This window comes from Thalassophryne amazonica, chromosome 7 (genome assembly GCF_902500255.1).
Source record: "Thalassophryne amazonica chromosome 7, fThaAma1.1, whole genome shotgun sequence".
NCBI classification, from domain to species: domain Eukaryota; kingdom Metazoa; phylum Chordata; class Actinopteri; order Batrachoidiformes; family Batrachoididae; genus Thalassophryne; species Thalassophryne amazonica.
The window spans coordinates 107,469,058-107,495,936 of record NC_047109.1 but is presented as its reverse complement, the minus strand read 5'-3'; the positions used below and the strand labels follow the sequence as shown (position 1 = coordinate 107,495,936).

General features: G+C 45.6%; 1 protein-coding gene across 1 annotated transcript in view; it reads left to right on the top strand.

The window, feature by feature from the left end:
* Positions 1–26,879, top strand: part of LOC117514727 (CUB and sushi domain-containing protein 3-like) — an 885,172-nt gene that overhangs the window by 592,047 nt on the left and 266,246 nt on the right. Inside the window, exon 43 of the mRNA XM_034175291.1 lies at positions 3,749–3,926. Within this exon, the coding sequence (XP_034031182.1) occupies positions 3,749–3,926 (178 nt within the window). The remainder of the gene's footprint in view (positions 1–3,748; positions 3,927–26,879) is intronic.

Sequence of the window (26,879 nt, the reverse complement as noted above, 5' to 3'; positions counted from 1 at the left end):
AGTGTGCTGTGGTCTGATGAGTCCACATTTTGAATTGTTTTTGGAAATCATGGACATTGTGTCCTCCAGACAAAAGAGGAAAAAGACAATCCAGATTGTTACCACTGCAAAGTTCAAAAGCTAGCATCTGTGATGGTATGGGGGGTGTTAGTACCCATGGCATGGGCAACTTACATATCTGTGATGTCACTAACAATGCTGAAAGGTACATCGAGGTTTTGGTGCAACACATGCTGCCATCCAAGCAACATATTTTTCAGGGACGTCCCTGCTTATTTTAGCAAGACAATGCCAAGCCACATTCTGCACGTGTTAAAACAGCATGGCTTCATAGTAAAAGAGTGCGGGTACTAGAGTGGCCTGCCTGCAGTCCAGACCTGTCACCCATTGAAAATGTGTGGCACATTTTGAAGCGCAAAATACAGCAATGGAGACCCCGGACTGTGGAACAACTGAAGTCGTACATCAAGTAAGAATGGGAACGAATTCCACCTACAAAGCTTCAACAATTAGTGTCCTCAGTTTCCAAATGCTTATTGAGTGTTGTTAGAAGGAAAGGTGATGTAACACAGTGGTAAACATACCACTGTCCAGGGCTGGACTGGGGAAATTTTTCAGGCCGGGCATTTTTAACCAAGACCAGGCCACCACCAGATATCGAAGGGGGAAAAAAAATTAAGCCTGCTGTGACAGTGTGTTTTTTTTTTGGTCCCTTAACCGTTCAATGTGCACCAGGAGACACATACATTTTAACACTATAAGAAGCATTATGAAAAGTTCTCCCGAAATACAGTTATCATAGGCTTATCAAAAGTACGATCTATTGACAGTAGGTCACATTACTTTTTAGACATAATAAGCCGTCATTTCATTCAGCCTTGTTACTTAAATTTAGAAATAGAAATTATATAAAAACATTTGTTATACTAGAAATACTGTAGGCTATACTATAAATAATATATCATTACTTGTGTGATACAATTCATCATATAAAGCAAGAAATGACTGGATGACTGGACCAATGACTGGATACAAAGGTTGAACTTTTGAAACTGCAATACACAAAAAGGCCACAAGATGGAGACAGTTGTCTATCTCACTACAAGCTACAAGAAACATCAAGGATTTCTTTTATTAGCAATTTGTGTTGCTAATCAACTTAGAGAATGACTCTCAATTTAAAGTAAAATGTTAGGTATGTGAAATTATGCCAGGACTTGGGAAAATACAGTTTAGACAGGGATGCCATTATACCACGCCACCGCACCGCAGACTGTGCAAAACAGCATACTTCGTATGACCAACACATGACCGTCACACAAACAGAATAAAGAATAAAGAAACAACCTAGCGGCGGCAGCATGGTAGCTAGCCATGCACACCATTTGCACAGGTTACATTGCTAGGCTAGGTTACGTGACTGGCAGAGTTAGCACGAACGAAAATTCTATCCAACGTTAATTCATATCTGAGTGACCCAGTTACTTCGGACCAGAAGATCAGAATGTCTCTCTCACACACAGATGTCTGATTTATGAACAAGTTAGGTTGCTGTTCATCAATTAATAGCTGAAGTTAACCTTCACTTACCGTCATGGCCGTAGTGGTCCCCGCCTCGTCCACCTGTTGAACTTCTTCTCCGCCACTTGCTGAGGCTGCCTGCCACAGATGTGGATGCTCCGCGTCCACGCGAAGCAAACATGTCTGTTATTTTAAGACATTTTGCAGCATCTGCCTGAAGGGCTACTCTCTTCTGATCCCTGGATCTTTCAGCGCTACCTTTCCTCTTCTTGCCACAATCCATATCGCTCGTTATCGCTCTGTCTGGCACTGGCGCACTGTGTAGCCCAACCGAGGCCCGAGATGGAGGGGTAATTGGCCTGCCCCTCACCTCATTGGTCCAGGCCACAATCAATCATGACTAAAGGGCCAATCTACCAGTTTATGCACCAATAGGAGGGTTTATATACCGGTATCCAGCGTTGCCACAGTTACTTTGAAAAAGTAATCCAATTACTGATTACTGATTACTCCTTGAAAAAGTAACTTATAGTTACTTTACTGATTACTCAATTGTAAAAGTAACTAAATTAGATTACTAGTTACTTTTTAGTTACTTTCCCCAGCTGCCCACAACAACCCTCTGCCACCTCAACATGACAGTGATACTTGTTTTGCCAAAACTCACTTTATAGTCACCCTTTCTTGACTTCACTGAAAATAGGTACTTGTTTTATAAAAAGTAAAATAAAGACCTCTTTCTTGACCTCATATTTAACTGTTGACAGCACTGTAACAGTAAAACTTGTAATTTCTAACCTACATTGTTAATAAATGTAACTATTAAATTCTTTCTAACATTTTTCTAACATTTAAATTTTCTCTAAACATTTTGCTTGTCGAAATTATTATTATTATAAGTTGTATTAGTAGTTGTAGTAGAAAAAAGGCTTCAAAACTGGGCCTTTAATCTAGGAGTGTTGTGAGGGGGGGACATCCTTGCCCCTCGCCCCCATTCCATCTGGATTTGCCCCTGCTTTGGCGTTTGAGCACAAAGAATGGATAACATTTATTTATGCAGAAAACATGACCAGATTTACAGGTAAGAAAGTTTGATTGTGTTTTCACATCATGTGCTCCTCAGAAAGAGAGTTTAGGTGCATTTGAGTGGAAAATAGTGTTAGTTGTTGACGCGTCGCGGAGGATCAGCTGTTTTAACGTGCAGATACGGAGCGGCTCAGCTCAGCTCTAAATAAAGGAGGAAAAAAGCATAAAAATGTCTTTGTAAAGCTCAGTGCAGGTGTGCTGTTATCACCGCGCTTTAAGAGGAGGTGAGGATGAGTCGTAGCTGCTACAAAAAAAAAAAAAAAAACGCGGATGAAAAGCTCGCTTTACTTCGTAAAAAAAAAAAAAAAAAGCCACAGCCCAGTAGCCCAGTAGGCCATCAGGCCAGCGGGCAAATGCCCGGTGTGCAATACTATCAGTCCAGCGGTGTCACTGTCCCAGCTTTTTTGAAATGTGTTGCAGGTATCCATTTCAAAATGAGCAAATATTTGCACAAAACCAATAAAGACTATCAGTTTGAACATTAAATATCTTGTCTTTGTAGTGTATTCAGTTGAATATAGGTTGAGGAGGATTTGCAAATCATTGTATTCTGTTTTTATTTACATTTTACACAACATCCCAACTTCATTGGAATTGGGGTTGTAGTAAGCAATTTTTGGTGCTATGCTCTAATTATGGGTTAAAGACTTGCCTAAATTTGCTAGTTGTATATCTTAAAGTCCACTAATGCATCTAAGTCAATTTCACCACCAACGTAGCATCTCCTTACTGAACTGTAACATGATAGTGCCCATTATAGTGATATATGAAGCATTTGCAAGGCTTTATTACAATACTCATTAGGCCTGTCTACATTGTAAATTTTCAAGGAGACTCTTCGCTTTGGTTTTGACTCTCCGTTCAAAGTCAAATTTTAACACATTCCCTCTGAAGTGGTACGACAGAGGGAGTTTTAGTGTCAGAACAACTCAATGTCATCAAGTTCACCGCAACCACTAAGTATGCCTGCAGTCTTCTGGAACAGGTGTGTCCTGCCCTCCGGTATCTCGGTGATAACCCAATAACATGCTGTTATGGTTTGTTTTAGCAACAGTTAGTGGCAGTACTGCCATAAAAGCAAGTTTTATCACTTGAGGTAAATCAAAGACTTTTACCCAGCTTCTCTGCTCTCTCCCTTCAGCTCTCTGTGGTGGGAATGTAACATCCATGAATGGCACAATTTACTCTCCAGGGCACCCAGCCGAGTATCCGCACTTCCAGGACTGCATGTGGATGATCCGAGTTCCTCCCGGGTACGGAATCTACATTAACTTCTCTGTTATCAATACAGAGCCAATCTATGACTACATCACTGTATGGTAAGTTCTCATTTCTTTCTCAGTACGCCGTTTATCATCAGTCATCACCCGGCAGTAATCACACACTGCTTTCTGTATGCAGACTGCCACTCATGTTATTTCTAAATAATTGCTTCCAACAAGGACACAATGATTTTTTTCTCCAAATGTGTAGATTTTCATGAGGCTTGATATAAATGTTTAATCTGGTCTGAAGTTAAGCCATTACAAGGAGTAAACAAAGAATAATAAATTCCTGTCCGTGGTTGGTTTAAAGCTACAGTGTCCAGGATTTTCTGCTATCTAGTGTTGAGGTTGCAAATTGCATTGTACCTTCACTGGTCTCAATTTTGTTTCTCTTCATGTTTTTGATTCATTCTGAAATGTCACTCATGCTCCTGTGCCTTTTTTTTGGTGATAAGTCATACGCATGAACCTCTATGTTCCACAAATGAGGGTTGTCAAACTTGTTAGCCTGCGCTAGCAACCAGTATACAACTATTGATTCCTCTTATTTTTTTGTTCAGTCTTCTAGCAGCACTACAAAATGCAAAAGGCAGCATAAGTATGTCCTTTTTGGGCTACTGTATCAACATGGTGGACATGTCAGCCTCCATGAGAGGGCGCACGCTCATGTAAACACGATGGGCTCACACATCTGGCTCTCTTAGTCTTGTCCTCCTCTCTCCACCACTCCATGGCACAGAGCCCAACTAAGCATGCAATCACAAAGTTCTTCTACTGTGGATTTTGAGGAGCAAACTGGAGCGATCTGAATTGTTCAGCAGCTGATGGATGAATATGGGTGTGTGTGGAGACAATTTGCCTCATTCACAACGTGACAGAACAATGCGCTGTTATACGCAATAGCGCGGAACATTATTCTTGTCCGTGCATAATGGTTCCTGATCATTCGCCAGCAACACGTGCCATTAATCATAACAAGTGGTAACAGGTTGCAGCAGTTCCTGAGGACCCCTGATGCCTCTGCCTCAACTCATCACATTCGTGATCAGCGGCCAAGAATGAATACTTCGTGGCATACGTGACTTGCCGTCGATACGTTAAACCCAGCATAAGCCACTGTGCTGCTAGTTCACTTTCACTTCAGTGAAAAAGCCTCCAATCTGCTATCCAGTGGCGGCCCTAGAGTGATTTACTCCCCGGGCGAAACCCCCTGCGTGCCACCCCCCTCCCCCCGCGTGCGCACACTAACATGGCCACCACCTCCGCCCCACCACCCATGAAAACACTAACTTCGTCCAGAACACCCACAATCCCACAAATTAACTCACAACAGCTATTTTTAAGAACAAATTTCCAGTTTTAATGACTACTGCAATAACAAACACAAAGAAATTGGCACAGTCTAATGTGTCATCATCCATGGACTTATCTGCAATGATCATCTCAAAAGTTTGCAGGAGGGCATCATAATTGTTTGCCACAGTGCTCACTATCCGTGATGTGAAATTCCATTGAGTAGGAGCATTTCTGGGCAACCTTGAGCAGCCTGCAGACTCAAGAAAAGACATTCTCTTTGTGGATTTTGAGAAAAATGTGGCAAACCCAGAGAGTGATGCAAAAAATATTCTGCACTCAGATAAGCATTTAGCTCCCTGAGACAGAACCAGATTCAGTCTGTGTGCATAGCAATGCACAAACATTGCACTGGGGGCTATTGCTTTAACTTTGGCCTGCAAACCATTGAGAGCTGAAGCCATTACAGCAGCCATGGATTGTTCATAAGGAAGACTATCAAATGGCTTCGCCAAAATCCGGTCCACAACATTCAAATTGTCTGCCATTATGTGCAGCTTGCTACCTAGCTAGCTCGCTAGCTGGGACTGGCGCGAGGCTAGTGTGAAGTTTGTCCGCCTGTGAGTGCTTTGTGACGGTGGAGGAGCTCAGCAGCACCTGCTGCTCGGTAGGGACAGAAATTGCGATAGAAGTCAGAAAGAGTGATAGAAGTCAGTCTCCAAACACAAGCAGCTACAAAAAAACCCCACCAGAAATAGAAGCTCAATTTGTCGGTAGTCGTTTTTAACAAAGAAAATGCCGCTAAGAGGATTAGGAAAGTCTCCGGTTCAACTCAGAACAGAATGAAAATTAAAAAATGCTCCCACGGATGTTTACACCAGAAGATCGCTGATTCGCTCATTTCGCTGTCAATCAAAAAGGGATTCAGCCTCAGACAGATCATCCAATCATCATGCAGAAGCTGAGCGTCCGGGCCAGCTGAGGCCAGCCCACTGTCCCATAGACCCCCCCAGACACGCTGAGCGTCCGATCGCTGGTCGCTGTTGAACTCTGTGGACCGTTTAAAGCACTGTGAAGCTGCGGGAATGAGTGAGGGGAAAGCCGCGTCATTACCAGTGATAAGAAGCTGATTCTGAACAAAAGTTGAGCGCGTTGTAACCACGAAGCCCCCCATCAGGACAACCCCCCCACCCCGTTTTTTCTTTTCCCCGCACGGCCGTGACCCCCCCCGCTATGCCACCCCGGGTGGCTGCCCGGTCGGCCCGTCTCCAGGACCGCCCCTGCTGCTATCGGCTGCCACTATGTAGGTTGGAGACAGTTGAAAATAATGGTTGAACTTGTTGAACAATATGAAATCAATTTGCATTGTTGCATCCTTGATCTTCCATGCCAGCTGTAAAACCAGAAGAAAATATGATGTAGGCCCTGTGATCCATTGGTGCCAGTGAGTATGCAATGATGAGCAGAAGGTTGTGCTCTGCAGAGAGTGAACTTCATTCCTTAATGTCAAAAGATCTTCTTGCGACAGACATCACATACCTTGTTTTTAGCCTCATGTTCACAAAGCCTGCCTTCCATGTTGCTGATTATGAGTTTGAGCACAGTGAGCATCCCATTGCAGGTTACACTTCTCCCCAGATTCCATAGACCGAAGACTCTGGAATCCAGATTCAATGTGACTTCTCCTGGCTGGAACCCCCACTCCATTGCAGATCATGTTCCCAGCCAAAGTCAATACCCATTTACAGCTGGGTGGACTGGGACAATGCAGATGAAGTGTCTTGTCCAAGGACACAGACAGGTTTGTGTAACCAGGAGTCAAACCCAGGTTTACATGTTGGAAGCCTAACTCCTTATCCCACTTTTCTACCTGCTCTACAAACTGCAAGGGGGGTGTAGAATATGTAGAATTGCACTCCATGCATGTGTAAGTCATGTTTTGTTGTTTGTTTGCATAATAATGTAAACTAAATTTATCACCTATTCACCAAATTTGATGAGTTAACCTTGAGCTCTTGGTTTTATGTTGATACATGAAGTCTTTGTCAAGACATCATGTGCGCAAGATTCAGTGACCCACTCCCTTGGTAGCCAGAATTAAAACTAAAATGTATCCAACATCAAATTTCTCTGAGGGCATCGTCAGATAGCCTTCTCTTCCAAATTTCATGTTGATAGAAGAAATTTTATATCAAGATTTCATGTATGCTAGGTTTCAGATGCTTAGCCCCCTGTTGGGTACCATTAGAATTGCAACATACCCATTTCAAGCTTGTCTGAGGTCTTCACGAGGTGCCCTTGTACACCATGTTTCACCTTGATACATGAAGTCTGTGTCAACATATCACATACATTAGGTTTCAGAATGTCTGCCCCCTGGTGATCCCATTCAGAATTGAAACTCACTTGATATTGAACCTGCCTAAGGTCTTAGTGAAGACATCAAGCATCACCTCAAGACATCCTGGACATTTTGACTACGCCGACAAACATACACTGAGTGGATCAGTTCCGAGACTTCTTGTGCCTTTGGCGAAGTAGGTGAAAACACATTTGGTTCTTTCAAGAATTTTTTTTTTTTTTTTTTTGATCATGTGAGAGAGGATGCTGTGAGCTATGGGTGATTTTTCAAAGTTGAGATTTTCAAACTTTACACCCATGCTGTGAGTCACAAAATATTCTTATACCCATTATATTTTCCACCACGTTTGCGCCATATGCTCTGATTTGTTCATGGAGCATTTCCCAAAGGTTTGGTCCATGAAGTTTTGAATGGACTGTGGTGTGTGTGCAGTATTTTCAGAATCACATTATTTTCCCTGACTCAACTGAAAAGCAGAATCAAAAGCTGCACAGTTGGACAACTTTTTCTTTTAACGTTTGATGTGACCATATTCGACTACAAACTCCAAGATCTTTGCCTGGATGGTGGTGGATTATTTTGCTCACAGTGTTTTCTTACACTCCTGTGCTGAAGCACAATGGATTTTTGTGCATGGTGTGTGTGTGTCCATCATCTTCTCACTAAAGTTGCGGTGAATGTTGAATTCTAACTCTTCAGTGGGTGTTACGTTAACGGCAAAAATGCATTAGCATGCCACAGTATCCCTGAGTATTTGCCATAGTTTGTGTATATATATATATATATATATATATATATATATATATATATATATATATATATATATATACAATATCACCATTTCCCTCAAATATTGTTCACAAACCAGTCTAAATCTGTGATAGTGAGCACTTCTCCTTTGCTGAGATAATCCATCCCACCTCACAGGTGTTCCATACCAAGATGCTGATTAGACACCATGATTAGTGCACAGGTGTGCCTTAGACTGTCCACAATAAAAGGCCACTCTGAAAGGTGCAGTTTTATCACACAGCACAATGCCACAGATGTCGCAAGATTTGAGGGAGCGTGCAATTGGCATGCTGACAGCAGGAATGTCAACCAGAACTGTTGCTCGTGTATTGAATGTTCATTTCTCTACCATAAGCCGTCTCCAAAGGCGTTTCAGAGAATTTGGCAGTACATCCAACCAGCCTCACAACTGCAGACCATGTGTAACCACACCAGCCCAGGACCTCCACATCCAGCATGTTCACCTCCAAGATCGTCTGAGACCAGCCACTCGTACAGCTGCAGAAAGAATCGGTTTGCATAACCAAAGAATTTCTGCACAAACTGTCAGAAACCGTCTCAGGGAAGCTCAACTGCATGCTCGTCGTCCTCATCGGGGTCTCGACCTGACTCCAGTTCGTTGTCGTAACTGACTTGAGTGGGCAAATGCTCACATTCGCTGACATTTGGCATGTTGGAGAGGTGTTCTCTTCACGGATGATGCGAAGGAGATGTGTTGCACTCCATGAGGCAAATGGTGGTCACACCAGATACTGACTGGTATCCCCCCCAATAAAACAAAACTGCACCTTTCAGAGTGGCCTTTTATTGTGGGCAGTCTAAGGCACACCTGTGCACTAATCATGGTGTCTAATCAGCATCTTGGTATGGCACACCTGTGAGGTAGGATGGATTATCTCAGTGAAGGAGAAGTGCTCACTATCACAGATTTCGACTGGTTTGTGAACAATATTTGAGGGAAATGGTGATATTGTGTATGTGGAAAAAGTTTTAGATCTTTGAGTTCATCTCATACAAAATGGGAGCAAAACCAAAAGTGTTGCGTTTATATTTTTGTTGAGTATATTTAGAAAAGTATCCGACCTTATTATTTTTTTCAAAAACCATATGGATTTGAATCATGTGTGATTACATCAGACATGCTTGAACCCTCGTGGGCATGCAAGAGTTTTTTCACGCCTGTCGGTTACGTCATTCGCCTGTGGGCAGTCTTTGAGTGAGGAGTCGCCCACCCTCTCGTCGATTTTTTCATTGTTTAGGAATGGCTCAGAGACTGCTGCTTTGTTTGATCAAATTTTTTTCAAAACTGTAAGGCACAACTGAGTGGACACCATTCGATAAATTCAGCTGGTTTTTGGTAAAAATTTTAACGGCTGATGAGAGATTTTGGTCTGGTAGTGTCGCCGTAAGGACGGCCCACGGCGCCTGACGGCGATCTGCACTTTGAGGCGGCAGCGTCTCGCCGTTTCAAGTTGAAAACTTCCACATTTCAGGCTCTGTTGATCCAGGAAGTCAACAGAGAACTTTCAGAAGAAGACGGAATGAGGAGTTTATTCGGACATTCCATTGTTAACGGACATTTTGTAATGAAAGAACGTGCGGGCAGAGTCTCACGTCAGGCCGGACCCGACCATGGGGGGTCGCGATAGGAAAAACACCTCCGTTGGAAACCTTAACGGGCAAGTTGGAACATGCACAAGCTGTTAAACAATTTCTCAGTTACTCACTTGTTGAAAGCCATCAAAAGCCGCCTGAATTTTACAAATGGTTTTCAACACGGAGGTGTTTTTCCTGTCGCGGTGCACACAGATTTGCTGAGTCGTCACGGAAACGACTCGGCGAATTTTCGCGCACGTCTTTCATTAAAAAATGTCCTTAAACAGTGGAATGTCTGCATAAAGTCCTCATGCCGGCCTCTTCTGAATCTTCTCTGTTCTCTCACGACATGCTGGGTGAATTAAGCCTTAAATTAGGATGTTTTCAGGTCGAAACAGGCCAACGACGGCGCCTGGAAGCTCTGTGGGAAGTCCTTACAGCGACAGAAACACCCCATAATCCATCATCAGCCGTTAAACTTTTCACCGAAAACCAGCTTAATTTCTCGAATAGTGTCCACTCGGATATTCCTCACAGGTCCAAAAAAATGTTGATAAAGCAACGCGCACCGTCTCCAGCAGCGTGTGAAACAAAGGAATTCAGCCGAGAGAGCGGGACCACATCTCACTCAAGGCCTGCCCACAGGGAAATGACGTCACCGACACGCGTGAAAAAACTCACGCATGCGCACGAGGGTTCAAGCATGATTGGTGTAATCGCATGTCATTCAAATCCATATAGTTAAAAAAAAAATAAAAGGGTCAGTTTATTATCTAATAGACCTCGTATGTATATATATATATATATATATATATATATATATATATATATATATATATATATATATATATATATATATATATATATATATATATATATAAATGCAACACTTTTGGTTTTGCTCCCATTTTGTATGAGATGAACTCAAACATCTAAAACTTTTTCCACATACACAATATCACCATTTCCCTCAAATATTGTTCACAAACCAGTCTAAATCTGTGATAGTGAGCACTTCTCCTTTGCTGAGATAATCCATCCCACCTCACAGGTGTGCCATATCAAGATGCTGATTAGACACCATGATTAGTGCACAGGTGTGCCTTAGACTGCCCACAATAAAAGGCCACTCTGAAAGGTGCAGCTTTGTTTTATTGGGGGGGGATACCAGTCAGTATCTGGTGTGACCACCATTTGCCTCATGCAGTGCAACACATCTCCTTCGCATCATCCGTGAAGAGAACACCTCGCCAACGTGCCAAACGGCAGCGAATGTGAGCATTTGCCCACTCAAATTGGTTACGACGATGAACTGGAGTCAGGTCGAGACCCCGATGAGGACGATGAGCATGCAGATGAGCTTCCCTGAGACGGTTTCTGACAGTTTGTGCAGAAATTCTTTGGTTATGCAAACCGATTGTTCCAGGAGCTGTCTGAGTGGCTGGTCTCAGACGATCTTGGAGGTGAACATGCTGGATGTGGAGGTCCTGGGCTGGTGTGGTTACACGTGGTCTGTGGTTGTGAGGCATGTTGTATGTACTGCCAAATTCTCTGAAACGCCTTTGGAGACGGCTTATGCTAGAGAAATGAACATTCAATACACGAGCAACAGCTCTGGTTGACATTCCTGCTGTCAGCATGACAATTGCACACTCCCTCAAATCTTGCGACATCTGTGGCATTGTGCTGTGTGATAAAACTGCACCTTTCAGAGTGGCCTTTTATTGTGGGCAGTCTAAGGCACACCTGTGCACTAATCATGGTGTCTAATCAGCATCTTGATATGGCACACCTGTGAGGTGGGATGGATTATCTCAGCAAAGGAGAAGTGCTCACTATCACAGATTTAAACTGGTTTGTGAACAATATTTGAGGGAAATGGTGATATTGTGTATGTGGAAAAAGTTTTAGATCTTTGAGTTCATCTCATACAAAATGGGAGCAAAACCAAAAGTGTTGCGTTTATATTTTTGTTGAGTGTATATATATATATATATACACACACACACACACAGTGGTCCCGTTTTATCGCGGGAGTTACGTTCTAAAAATAGCCCGCAATAGGTGAAATCCATGAAGTAGTCAGCGTTATTTTTTACAATTATTATAGATGTTTTAAGGCTGTAAAACCCCTCACTACACACTTCATACACTTTTCTGAAACAGACATTAACATTTTGTCACTTTTCTCTCGTGTGTAAACACTCTCAAAGTTCAAACCCTAGTAGAAAAATAAGACCAACCTGTTTTCAAGCCCAAACATTTGTTTGAGAAATAAAAATAGAATGTTTTCCTATAAATAATTATGATGGCTTTTAGAACTAATGAATTTAATTTTAACAGTCAACCTACGAGGTTGGACACATAAGAAATTATTAATAGTGACTGACCAGTATTTCACAGTTCCTCTGATCGGGCCTCTTTGTCCTGGCACTGCTTCGCTGTCATGTCTTTTTCCACTGAGTGACACCTCGGTGCAGGTATCTTTTTCCGAGTGAAGAACACAGTTATGGGTAGTTGCGTGCGCTCCCTTCGCAGTGCTGTGACTGGCCTGCTTGATGAGGCCTGCTTGTGCTGTAAAAAAAAAAAAAGTATGTAAAATTGGACTAAAAAATCTGCGAAACTGCGAGGCCGCGAAAGCTGAACCACGTTATAGCGAGGGACCACTGTATATATTTATACGAGGTCTGTGAGAAAAGTATCTGACCTTTTTATTTTATGCAAAAAAATATATGGATTTGATTCATATGTTTTTACGTCAGCCAAGCTTGAACCTTCGTGCGCATGTGTGAGTTTTTCCACGCCTGTCGGTTGCGTCATTCGCCTGTGGACAGGCTTTGAGTGAGCACTGGTCCACCCCTCTCGTCGTTGTTTCATTGCGAGGAAATGGCGGAATGATTTGGGCTTTTTTTTCCATCAGAATTTTTTCTGAAACTGTTAGAGACAGGCAGCGCATCACGACCGATTCGCTGATGAAGCGAGACAAAGGAACACCTCTGTTTCGGAGTGTTAGAGGACAAGTTGGGACATGCCTATCTCGGCTTTCAGTGCTTATCAGTCGAGTGAGTATAAGAGAAAGTATGGAGAGCTGGGCATGTCCCAACTTGTCCTCTGGCACTCCGAAACAGAGGTGTTCTTTGTCTCACTCCATCAGCGGCTCCGTCGTGACGCGCAAAGCCTCCGCGCGGTTTTCCAAGCCAAAATCTCTTGTTAAAAGTGAAATCTGCCGGAAAATGGCTGATGTCCAGCTCTTGTGATAACCAGAGAAATTGCACACGACGGTCCCGGCTCCACACAGCCATCCGTTTAGAAATGATGTGGTGGTTTCTGCCTCTCGATGGCGGCTCGGAGCGCGGCGAGCCGTGCGCCATTGTGGGCCATGCTTAAAGCTGTAGTAACACTCCTTATTTTCTGTGAAGCCCGTAAAATTTTCGCCGAAAGCCAGATAAATTTTTCAAATGGTTTCCAGCTGCCTGTTGGTAAGGTTAGTCCTTACTGGCGTAAAGTGCCTTGATTCGACTTTCTTGTGATCTGGTACTATATAAATATAATTATAAGTGAATAGTATATTGATGTGTATGTCTGTGTGTCAACATGTAGTAGTGAATTTATATTTATGTAAATATGACTGATTAGAATTGTTGGACTTGTACTAGCAGGAGTGGGCGCTAATAAGCTTTGCTTCAGCCCACACCCTTTCGGACTCACTAGTTTTGTCTGTGTTTGTTTGTGGAATTGTTCATTTTTTTTTTCTATTTGAATATTTTGTGTGCCGAATAAAAAACTTTGTCACTTGTCACTTTGTCACTTGTCATATAGCACTTTTCCATCTGCATCAGACGCTCAATGCGCTTTACAATTATGCCTCACATTCACCCCAATGTCAGGATGCTGCCATACAAGGCGCTCACTACACACCAGGAGCAATAGGGGATTAAAGACCTTGCCCAAGGGCCCTTAGTGTTTTTCCAGTGATCAAATCCAGGTTCAAATCAAGTGAAGATCTTCTGGTCTCAAGCCCAACACCTTAACCACTATACCATCACCTCCCAGTTATCAAGAATGAAAAAACTGGCTGTAGAGACCAAAACTGACCATTTTTGTACCAGACGGTAAACATCCGATTAATTGTATTGAACACTTCTAGTGAAAACTGGTGTTCATCAGCGTTGTGTTCCGGCTCCTACACTGTTCAGTGCTTGCATGGACTGGGTGTTGGGTGGGGCTCTGGAAACCAGTAAAACATAGGTGCTTTTATTGGAAAGGTTTGCTGACCTTGATTTTTGCAGATGATGCTGTGATCTTTGCGGATTCAAAGGATACCCTGATTGCATCACTTGAGAAACTGAGTGAGGAGTTGAAGCGTTTGTGATTGTCTTGGGTCAAGACTAAGGGCCCTGTCCCACTGGCGTTTAGGAGGATTTGCGGATGGAATGCGCACAAAAGTGGCCCACATCCGCCAAACAACCGCAATAACCGTGTAACATTCCTGTATGAGTCGGCCGCCATCTGAACACGTCCGTGATTATCCGCAGAGGCACACATGTCCGCAGCCAGGATTTTTGACCGGCTCAAAAATCCTGCTGCGAATGAGATCCGCATCAGTGCCTGAACACATACTGAAGACATACACAGGATATACACAACCAACGTGCCGCATATCCCCTGTCATCTGCTGATATCCACAACCGAAGGGTTGGCGCGGCTTGGTGGCGGACTGGGACAGCGTGCAAAACAGATATGACGAGTGCCCAGCACGGCCACATCACGGTCGCAAATGGTATGTCGCACATGCAGACAGAGTGGGCACGGATGGAGCGAGTGCATCACGGCCGCTGTGCCCCTCATGGGGGCACCTCCACGGTCGCCTTTGCTTCTGTTCCCTGTTATATCCGCTTTTCTTCCTCATGTATTCGCTGATCCACCCCGGGACATTTGTCATTTCCGCCCACCTTTGTTGTGGACGCTCAGCTTTTGTCTCCTCATTTCATGCACAAATCCTCCCAGTGGGACAGGGCCCTAAGATTCAGGGCCCATATTCACAAAGAATCTCACAGTCCTCTCGGAGAGCTCTCAACTTAGCCTAAGATTCCTAGCAAGGAATCTTAGCCTAAGAGTGATCCGGGGACTGTCTGAGAGCAACTCTGAGCAAGGCGTAGATAGAAACCTTTATCTTTGTTTGGCGGTGGCGTTGACCCCGTTGCTAGGTATGATATCGTCTTCTAAGAGCTGTGATTGGTTATGACAAAAAGGGAAAGAGAAAAAAACAAATGTGCTCTGCGCTCCTAGTTATGAATGGACAGTGAAATCAACTGATCATATAAGCTGAACTGTATTAAGAAATGTGTAATCATGAAAATAATTTAATGGCTTGATGATGAAATTCAGCAAAATTAAATTAATTGTTTTGTAGCCAATAGTGCATGCTTATATTCTAAAATAGCATCACGCCACGCAAGGTGGAACACCTCTGATTTGGAACCACGCCATTTACGTTCCAAACCTCTAGCCTTCTGCCTAAGGTCACGCAAGTAACTGTTGAACCAAGGCGACTGCACATTGGGAAGGCATGGCCTTAATAGAGGAGGTGCAATCTTATCAAGTGTGGTTTTGAACGCTGAATTTAAGCCATCCGCAACACTGTCAATCAATCAATCAATCAACTTTTTTCTTATATAGCGCCAAATCACAACAAACAGCTGCCCCAAGGCGCTCCACACTGCAAGGCAAGGCCACACAACAATTATGAAAAACCCCAACGGTCAAAACGACCCCCTATGAGCAAGCACTTGGCCACAGCGGGAAGGAAAAACTCCCTTTTAACAGGAAGAAACCTCCAGCAGAAACAGGCTCAGGGAGGGGCAGTCTTCTACTGAGACTGGTTGGGGCTGAGGGAAAAAACCAGGAAAAAGACATGCCGTGAAGGGGGGCAGAGATCGATCACTAATGACCAAATGCAGAGTGATGCATACGGAGCAAAAAGAGAAAAAAAAACAGTGCATCATGGGAACCCCCCCACAATCTACGTCTAAAGCAGCATAACCAAGGGATGGTCCAGGGTCACCTGATCCAGCCCTAACTATAAGCCTTAGCGAAAAGGAAAGTTTTAAGCCTAATCTTAAAAGTAGAGAGGGTATCTGTCTCCCTGATCTGAATTGGGAGCTGGTTCCACAGGAGAGGAGCCTGAAGCTGAAGGCTCTGCCTCCCATTCTACTCTTACAAACCCTAGGAACTACAAGTAAGCCCGCAGTCTGAGAGCGAAGCGCTCTAATGGGGTAATATGGCCACTAGATAGCTGACATTTTTCAAGGGTGGTAATAAATTGTGCGAAGTTTCCATAATGAGTTGGAATGACATGTGAGTCCTGAATGTTTTTAGAACCTTAGACCTCAAGAGTTTTTAGAAGAGCTCAACCCTTTTATTTCCTCTTAATTATGTAATTTTTTAATGTTAATTTACTGTCTTAATGTATTCATAATTTTTGAGGTTCTTATCATATACACCAGGGGTGGGCAACTTGTTCCAGAAAGGGCCAAGAGGGTGCAGGTTTTCTTTGCAGCCACTGACTCCAGCAGGTGATTTCACTGATGAACTCATCCCATCTGCTCAAAGTTATGTTAATCAGTGAAATCACCTGCTGGAGTCAGTGGCTGCAAAGAAAACCTGCACCCTTTTGGCCCTTTCTGGAATACTTTGGTCTAGAGGATAAAACAGTGGGCTTGATATCAACGAATCCTATGTTCAAGTCCCCATCAAACCACTGAATGATTAAGGGCCCTTGCGCAAGGTCCCTAATTCCCAAGTTGCTCCTGGTGTGCATCTTGCATGACAGCATGCTAATGTTGGGTGAATCTGAGGCATCATTGTAAAGTGATTTGAGCTTCTGATTTGGATGGAAAAATTCAATATTAATGCAGTACACTTACCATTTTATTTGGTAATTATCTTTGGAGAATTCTTGGGTTCCACTGGAACGACTTTGTGTCAAACAAGTGGTTGTTTCGAGAGACTAAGTTGAGGGGTATCACCTGCATTATGAGGGAGCATCAGGTATGACATCATGGCTGTGCACAATCCAGCATGCAAGTGCCTTAGTGTTGAGGACCCCGGCGGCTGGAGAACAGCAAGGGGACACGTACATCTGACCTGGTTGTGGCCGATAGATGATTACTCTTGAGGTTCCTCATTACCTTTTACATTTTGGCCTTGTGGAGTGTCTCTCCATAATCCAGCATGCAGGTGCTTGAGTGTTGAGGACCCAGTGGCTGGAGAAGAACAAGGTGACGCGCACACTTGCAGCACATAGAGGGTTATTTTAGAGATGGTGATTGCCATCCAAGACCCAAGGTGGTTCTATGGTGAAGCGCGGCCCCATCGCCTGCTCCCAGACTTGACTTGACTGTAAACATGGTTATTTCTGCTGAACGGTTTAAAGCCATTTTAACATGGGCTTCAACAGAGATTGAGTCAGCTTCAAGGTGGCCATTCATGAAACTGGAGGTTTTGACACATTTGCTTAATTTTTCAGTGCTGGATGTTATTGTTTGGTATGTGTATGTGAGAAGAGTTTGAGAAAAAAAACTTTTCCTTTTAAATTAAATAGGTAATTGTATTGCAATAAACTTTCAGCAGAGCCATCTCCTGCCTGCAGACAGTCCAGCAGCTGTCTGTCTGTCTGTCTGTACTATATAATAAGCCTCTGGCAGTCATGGACTTATCCTCATGGGTATTGGTGGAGGAAACTGCCTTCCAGCATCTCAGGCTGCCTTTCAACGTATAGGAGGAAGGAGCTACTGGCATGACTGTTTCCAAATGAAATGGCACATAAACAATTTGTCCCACGGTGGCAACATTTTATTTCCCCGACTGACTGCCATCTGCCGTTTTGCTGATCACTCGGAAATGAAACTGAAATAAAACCTTTTTTCTATTATATATGATGTTAATGTTGCCCACACATAGAGAAAAAAGTGTTTCACATCATTCAAGTGAATCGGTCTGGCGCTCCAGAAACATCCCTGTAAGGAATTTCTCATTATGTGTGTACGAGGCATTTGTATGTAATTGAAAAGCAATGTCTAAAAGGTGAATCTTACCTTTTCTTGGAGCATGTGGAGAAGATGAATCTCATTATCCACGGCGATAAAGATCATAGCATTGTTCTTACAAGGTGTGAATGTTTTTCCCATTAGCGGGTGGTGCTCCTGTGTTCTGCAGTCTGCACCTAATGGATATCATACTTCACTGCTAATGACAAATTCTATCCATCCCTGGATCCGCAGTTCACCAAACCATATCTAACAGCTTACATTCAGATCTTTCTCGGTGATCCCGAGGTCTTTGCAGACCAGCTGGAATGTATGCGCATGCTGTGGGTCTGCCCCCGGGGTCTCCTCTGAGCCGGATGTGCCTGGAGTTGCTCCACAGGGATGAGCCCCGAAGACATTCTAATTAGATATCCAAGTCCTTTTTTTTCAGTGGGTGAAATGAAGAAGCAGCCCTTTTCTCAAATACAGTAGTGTTCAGAATAATAGTAGTGCTATGTGACTAAAAAGATTAATCCAGGTTTTGAGTATATTTCTTATTTTTACATGGGAAACAAGGTACCAGTAGATTCAGTAGATTCTCACAAATCCAACAAGACCAAGCATTCATGATATGCACACTCTTAAGACTATGAAATTGGGCTATTAGTAAAAAAAAAAAAAAAAGTAGAAAAGGGGATGTTCACAATAATAGTAGCATCTGCTGTTGACGCTACAAAGTCAAAACTATTATTTGATTCACAGGATTGCTAAAAAAGCAGTTTGAACATCAAACTGCTTTTTTAGCAATCCTGTGAATCACTACACTAGTATTTAGTTGTATAACCACAGTTTTTCATGATTTCTTCACATCTGCGAGGCCTGGAGTCAACCAACTTGTGGCACCTTACAGCTGTTATTCCACTCCAAGATTCTTTAACAACATTCCACAATTCATTCACATTTCTTGGTTTTGCTTCAGAAACAGCTTTTTTAATGTCACCCCACAACTTCTCAATTGGGTTTAGGTCCAGGGATTGGGCAGGCCACTCCAAAACATTAATTTTGTTGGTTTGGAACCAAGATTTTGCTCATTTGCTAGTGTGCTTGGAGTCATTGTCTTGTTGAAACATCCATTTCAAAGGCATGTCCTCTTCAGCATAAGGCAACATGACCTCTTCAAGTATTTTGACATATCCAAACTGATCCATGATACCTGGTATGTTGGGAAAGTGTAGTGACACGGACCCACAACAGGGGGCGTAAATGAACGGACAGTGAAAGAGTCGAATATGAACACTTTACTGTTGTGAATGAGCACAACCACAATACAGAGGAATACAGAATTTTGCAAACAGTCAATCCACAAAGGTGACGTGTGGGCAGGCTCGAGGATAGAAGACGTCTGTCCTGAGAAGAACCGGAACCACACGATTTCCTCCGCTACTGAACCTGGAGAATACTGGAGCCGCCAAGTCCCGAGTCCCCAGGTTGCCACCGTCTCCGAATGTCGGATCTGGTACTGCTGGCGAGGAGCAGAAACAATAAGATGTGGGTGTGTGCACACCCAGTAGCAACAATGGTGGAGATTCCATCTCCACCTCTCACACACACTCGTGCAGCTCCTGTCTCAAACACTTATCTGGCTGGGGTGTGAAGCGAAGCCGTCGCTGATTACGCCAATCTCCCAGATAAGGCACTCCACAGGAAAGCAGCTGTAAAACGAGTTCAGACTAAGACACAGTTAGTTTTAAGGCTGAGAATATTACCTTCACATGTCGATGATATCTCGGCAACGAGGTGGAGATGACGTCCGGTTTTTATGGAGTGGTATGATGAAGTGTAGATGGGTGACAGCTGTCATGAGATAATGAGTGACAGCTGTCACCCCCGGCTGTGTCCGTGGCGGCAGCGCCCTCTCATGCCTGAAGCCTGCGATTCAGGCAGGGTGCCCTCTGGTGGTGGACCAGCAGTACCTCCTCTTCTGGCGGCCCACACAACAGGACCCCCCCCTCAACGGGCGCCTCCTGGCGCCCGACCAGGTTTATCCGGGTGACGGCGGGAGAAATCGGCCAGGAGGGCCGGGTCCAGGATGAAGCTCCTCTTTACCCAGGAGCGTTCTTCGGGTCCATACCCCTCCCAGTCCACCAGATACTGGAACCCCCGGCCCATTCGACGGACGTCCAGGAGCCGGCGCACTGTCCAAGCCAGCTCCCCGTCAATGATCCGGGCAGGAGGCGGCGCTGGACCGGGAGCATAGAGGGGTGAGGTGTGGTGTGGTTTCAGTCTGGACACATGGAAAACAGGGTGGATCCGCAGTGAAGCTGGGAGTTGGAGCTTCACAGCGGCAGGGCTGAGGATCTTGAGGATTTTGGTCCGATGTACCTGTCCTTCAACTTAGGGGAGTCCACTTGGAGGGGGATGTCCTTTGTTGATAACCACACCTCCTGCCCGGGCTGGTATGCAGGGGCCGGGGACCGCCGGCGGTCTGCATGGGTCTTAGCCCTCGTCCGGGCCTTCAACAAGGCAGAACGGGTGGTGCGCCACACCCGACGGCACCTCCCCAGGTGGGTCTGGACCGAGGGCACACCGACCTCTCCCTCCACCACGGGAAACAATGGGGGCTGGTACCCTAGACACACCTCAAATGGGGAGAGGCCGGTGGCAGAAGACACCTGGCTGTTATGTGCATACTCGATCCAGGCCAGATGGTTACTCCAGGCCATCGGGTGCGCGGATGTCACACAGTGTAGGGTCTGTTCCAACTCTTGGTTGGCCCGTTCTGCCTGTCCATTCGTCTGTGGGTGGTACCCGGACGAGAGGCTCACGGTGGCCCCCAGTTCTCTACAGAAACTCCTCCAGACTTGAGAGGAAAACTGGGGACCACGATCCGAGACTACGTCAGTTGGTATCCCATGCAGACGGACGACGTGGTGGACCAGGAGGCCTGCTGTCTCCTGGGCCGTTGGGAGCTTCGGGGGCCATGAAGTGGGCCGCCTTTGGAGAATCGGTCCACTATCGTGAGGATGGTGGTGTTGCCCTGGGACGGCGGGAGGCCCGTGACGAAATCCAGGCCGATATGGGACCAGGGGCGATGAGGCACAGGAAGCTGCTGGAGAAGTCCTTGGGACCTTTTGTGGTCTGCCTTGCCCCTGGCACAGGGGGTGCAGGCCTGGATATACTCCCGGACGTCGGCCTCCATAGACGCCCACCAGTAGCGCTGCCGGACAACTGCCACGGTCCTTCGCACCCCTGGATGACAGGAGAGCTTGGAACCGTGACAGAAATCCAGGACTGCAGCTCTGGCCTCTGGTGGGACGTAAAGTCGGTTCTTCGGCCCAGTTCCGGGATCTGGGCTCTGTGCCAGGACCTCCCGGACGGTCTTCTCCATGTTCCAGGTGAGGGTGGCCACGATAGTGGACTCCAGAATGATGGGCTCCGGTGGATCCGACAGCTCAGTTTTGACTTCGTCTTCGTGTACCCGGGACAAGGCATCCAATCTCTGGTTCTTGGTTCTGGGGCGATAGGTGATCCGGAAGTCAAAACGTCCGAAGAACAGTGACCAGCGGGCTTGCCTGGGGTTCAGCCGCTTGGCGGTCCTGATATACTCCAGGTTCCGATGGTCAGTAAAAACCGTGAACAGCACAGACGCTCCCTCCAACAGGTGTCTCCACTCCTCAAGAGCCTCTTTCACCGCAAGGAGTTCTCGGTTGCTGACATCATAGTTCCGTTCAGCCGGGGTCAACCTGCGAGAAAAGTAGGCACACGGGTGAAGAACCTTATCGGCCTCTCCGCTCTGGGATAGCACGGCTCCTATCCCTGAGTCAGAGGCGTCCACTTCAACCACAAACTGGCGGCTAGGGTCGGGCTGCATCAGAACTGGTGCAGTCGAGAACCGTTGTTTCAACTCCTTGAACGCGGCTTCGCACCGATCCGACCAGGTGAAGGGGACTTTTGGAGAGGTCAGGGCTGTCAGGGGGCTAACTACCTGTCTGTAGCCCTTATTGAACCTCCTGTAGAAATTTGCAAAGCCGAGGAACTGTTGCAGCTTCCTACGGCTTGTTGGTTGGGGCCAATCTCTCACCGCCGCAACCTTGGCCGGATCAGGGGCGACGGAGTTGGAGGAGATGATAAACCCCAGGAAGGACAAAGAAGTGCGGTGGAACTCGCACTTCTCGCCCTTCACAAACAGCCAGTTCTCCAACAACCGCTGCAGATCCTGACGTACATGCTGGACATGAGTCTCAGGGTCCGGAGAAAAGAAGAGCATATCGTCCAGATATACGAAGACGAATCGGGGCAGGAAGTCCCGCAAGACGTCATTAACCAAAGCTTGGAACATCGCGGGGGCGTTAGTGAGGCCGAACGGCATGACCAGGTACTCAAAATGACCTAATGGGGTGTTAAATGCTGTCTTCCACTCGTCTCCCTTCCGGACCCGAACCAGGTGATATGCATTCCTAAGATCCAACTTTGTAAAGATTTTGGCTCCATGCAGGGGGGTGAACATGGAATCTAACAAGGGCAACGGGTATCGATTGCGAACCGTAATCTCATTCAGCCCCCTGTAATCAATGCATGGACGGAGTCCACCATCTTTCTTGCCCACAAAAAAGAAACCTGCACCCATCTGGGAGGTGGAATTCCGGATCAGCCCGGCAGCTAATGAGTCCCGGATGTTGGTTTCCATTGATTCTCGCTCAGGTCGTGAGAGGTTGTACAGCCTGCTGGACGGGAACTCCACGCCTGGAATCAAATCAATGGCACAATCGTACGGACGGTGCGGGGGAAGGGTGAGTGCCAGATCCTTGCTGAAGACATCAGCAAGATCGTGGTACTCAACCGGCACCGCCGTCAGATTGGGAGGGACTTTGACCTCCTCTTTAGCCTGTAAACCAGGAGGAACCGAGGAACCTAAACATATCCTATGGCAGGTTTCGCTCCACTGAACCACCACCCCAGACGGCCAATCAATCCGGGGATTGTGTTTCAACATCCACAGGAAGCCCAAAATCACTCGGGAGGTAGAAGGAGTCACAAAAAACTCAATCTCCTCCCGATGATTTCCAGACACCACCAGAGTTACAGGTTGTGTCTTGTGCATGATTAAAGGGAGAAGGGTGCCATCTAGTGCCCGCACCTGCAATGGCGAAGGGAGCACCACCAGAGGGAGCCCTACCTCCCTAGCCCATCTGCTGTCTAGCAGATTCCCTTCTGACCCCGTGTCCACCAGTGCTGGGGCTTGAAGGGTTAAATCCCCGCTCAGGATTGTAACTGGGAGTCGTGTGGAAATATGTGTGTGTCCCACGTGAATGTCTTGGCCCACCCTAAGCCCAGTTTCTAGGGGCGGGCGTTGGTGTTTAAACCGCTTGGGGCAGTCTCTCTGCTGGTGCTCACTCGAGCCGCAGACAAAGCACTCCCCGTGGGCCAGCCTCCTCTGTCTGTTAAATGTGGCCCTGCTCGTGTCCATAGCGTCGTCAGCAGGGGGAGCTGTTGCCACACGGAGCGCTGAGGCTGTGGAGCGTGGGGAGGGCGGAACCTTTTTGGACCTGGAAGGGAGAGGGACGGCGTGTGCCCGGCCACGTCCTTCATCTCGCTCCCGACGGCGTTCCTCCAACCGATTGTCTAACCGTATAACAAGATCAATAAGCCCATCTAAATCCTGCGGTTCTTCCTTCGCTACCAGGTGCTCCTTCAGGACCAACGACAGTCCGTTTATGAAGGCGGCGCGGAGCGCAACATTATTCCAGCCGGACCTCGCAGCCGCGATGCAGAAGTTGACTGCATGTTCGGCTGCGCTCCGGCGCCCCTGTCTCATTGACAGCAGCACTGTTGAAGCAGTCTCTCCTCTGCTAGGGTGATCAAAAACTGTTCTGAACTCCCTCACAAACCCAGTATAAATGGTAAGGAGCCGTGACTTTTGCTCCCAAAGCGCCGTAGCCCAAGCGCGTGCCTCACCACAAAGCAAGTTAATTACATAAGCCACCTTACTGGCGTCAGACTCGTACATTACGGGTCGTTGTGCAAAGACGAGCGAACACTGCATAAGGAAGTCCGCGCACGTCTCCACACAACCTCCGTATGGCTCTGTGGGACTTATGTATGCTTCAGGGGATGATGGGGGGGGGCGAGATATCCTGTTGGGAAAGTGTAGTGACACAGACCCACAACAGGGGGCGTAAATGAACGGACAATGAAAGAGTCGAATATGAACACTTTATTGTTGTGAATGAGCACAACCACAATACAGAGGAATACAGAATTTTGCAAACAGTCAATCCACAAAGGTGACATGTGGGCAGGCTCAAGGATAGAAGACGTCTGTCCTGAGAAGAACCGGAACCACACGATTTCCTCCACCACCGAACCTGGAGAATACTGGAGCCGCCAAGTCCCGAGTCCCCAGGTGGCCACCATCTCCGAATGTCGGATCTGGTACTGCTGGCGAGGAGCAGAAACAATAAGATGTGGGTGTGTGCACACCCAGTAGCAACAATGGTGGAGATTCCACCTCCACCTCTCACACACACTCGTGCAGCTCCTGTCTCAAACACTTATCTGGCTGGGGTGTGAAGCGAAGCTGTCGCTGATTATGCCAATCTCCCAGATAAGGCACTCCACAGGAAAACAGCTGTAAAACGAGTTCAGACTAAGACACAGTTAGTTTTAAGGCTGAGAATATTACCTTCACATGTCGATGATATCTCGGCAACGAGGTGGAGATGACGTCCGGTTTTTATGGAGTGGTATGATGAAGTGTAGATGGGTGACAGCTGTCATGAGATAATGAGTGACAGCTGTCACCCCCGGCTGTGTCCGTGGCGGCAGCGCCTTCTCATGCCTGAAGCCCGCACTTCAGGCAGGGCGCCCTCTGGTGTTGGGCCAGCAGTACCTCCTCTTCTGGCGGCCCACACAACATGGTATGCAATATATAGGCCCAATACCATAGTAGGAGAAACATGCCCGTATCATGATGCTTGCACCACCATGCTTCACTGTCTTCACTGTGAACTGTGGCTTGAATTCAGAGTTTGGGGGTCGTCTCTCAAATTGTCTGCGGCCCTTGGACCCAAAAAGAACAATTTTACTCTCATCAGTCCACAAAATACTCCTACATTTCTCTTTAGGCCAGTTGATGTGTTCTTTGGCAAATTGTAACCTCTTCTGCACGTCTTTTATTTAACAGAGGGACTTTGCGGGGGATTCTTGCAAATAAATTAGCTTCACACAGGCGTCTTCTAACTGTCACAGCACTTACAGGTAACTCCAGACTGTCTTTGATCATCCTGGAGCTGATCAATGGGTGAGCCTTTGCCATTCTGGTTATTCTTCTATCCATTTTGATGGTTGTTTTCCATTTTCTTTCACGCGTCTCTGGTTTTTTTGTCCATTTTAAAGCATTGGAGATCATTGTAGATGAACAGCCTATAATTTTTTGCACCTGCGTATAAGTTTTCCCCTCTCCAATCAACTTTTTAATCAAACAACGCTGTTCTTCTGAACAATGTCTTGAACGTCCCATTTTCCTCAGGCTTTCAAAGAGAAAAGCATGTTCAACAGTGCTGGCTTCATCCTTAAATAGGAGACACCTGATTCACACCTGTTTGTTCCACAAAATTCATGAACTCACTGACTGAATGCCACACTATTATTATGAACACCCCCTTTTCTACTTTTTTTACTGATAGCCCAATTTCATAGCCTTAAGAGTGTGCATATCATGAATGCTTGGTCTTGTTGGATTTGTGAGAATCTACTGAATTTACTGGTACCTTGTTTCACATGTAACAATAAGAAATATACTCAGAACCTGGATTAATCTTTTTAGTCACATAGCACTACTATTATTCTGAACACTACTGTATCTGACTTCTATATCCTGCAAAGACAGGTTATTTTCATTAGTGTTCAAACAAACAAACTATGTACATATAAGTGCATATACAGACTGTATGCTGCTTCTAGCCTTGAATATGAAATTCAAAAATGGTGCAACGCTAATTTAGTTACTTGTGTTGTAATGGTTCAACACTAGAGGGGGCAAATTAAGTGGAACATTTGGAAAGATTTGTTTTGAAAGAGTCGGTGAAGTACTAAGGCTCTATTTAACATGGCTATTGGTGTCTTCGTATTGACTCAGACTCCCGAAATTTGAAATATGCCCATGTCAAAAGGTTTGAAATATTTTATAGTGGTGTTTTGAGATTGCTACCATTAATTTCTGATACCAATGAAAAGTATTTGCACTGATCCCCAGGCACACATTCTATTCACTCTTTAATTCTTTTTGCGCTTTTCCATTCTGTTGTTCTGTGTATTTCGTCACGTATTTGGCCATGTAATGTGATCATATTTCTCCCTGCAATTGCGTGCTTTCTTAGCTGGGTGAACCGCTTCATATTTTTGGAGGCATTTTTTTAGATTGTTTGATGATACAACTGCATATTTGTCCTTATGGTTGCTAGCATACTAGCTGGGTGAAGCATGGCGTGTCTGTCTCTGTGGTTGCTATTGCTACCTAGGCAGAGCGCATCATATTTCTCCACATGGTTACTAGCTTGTTAGCTGTGTGGAGCACAATTAATTAATTCTTCACACAATTAATTATTCATAAGGTTGTGCCCACCCATTCGTACCACTGGAAGAGGAGCAATGGCGAGCTACAGGTGTGCCTTCCCAGGCTGTCATAGCGGACTACGATCTTTACATATTCTTCCCATGGAAAGCAATGTACGCGATCAATGGCTTTTATTCATTTTTAACCACATCCCCAGGACATACAACCGCCGACTATTTCTTTGCTCTGCGCATTTCATGGAGGACTGTTTCACAAACCTTGCACGATTTCGAGCTGGCTTCAGTCGGCATTTAATACTCAGTAGAGGGTCAGTTCCGACTTTGCGACAAAATCAACCCCAGCAATCAGTACAGCCTGTAAGT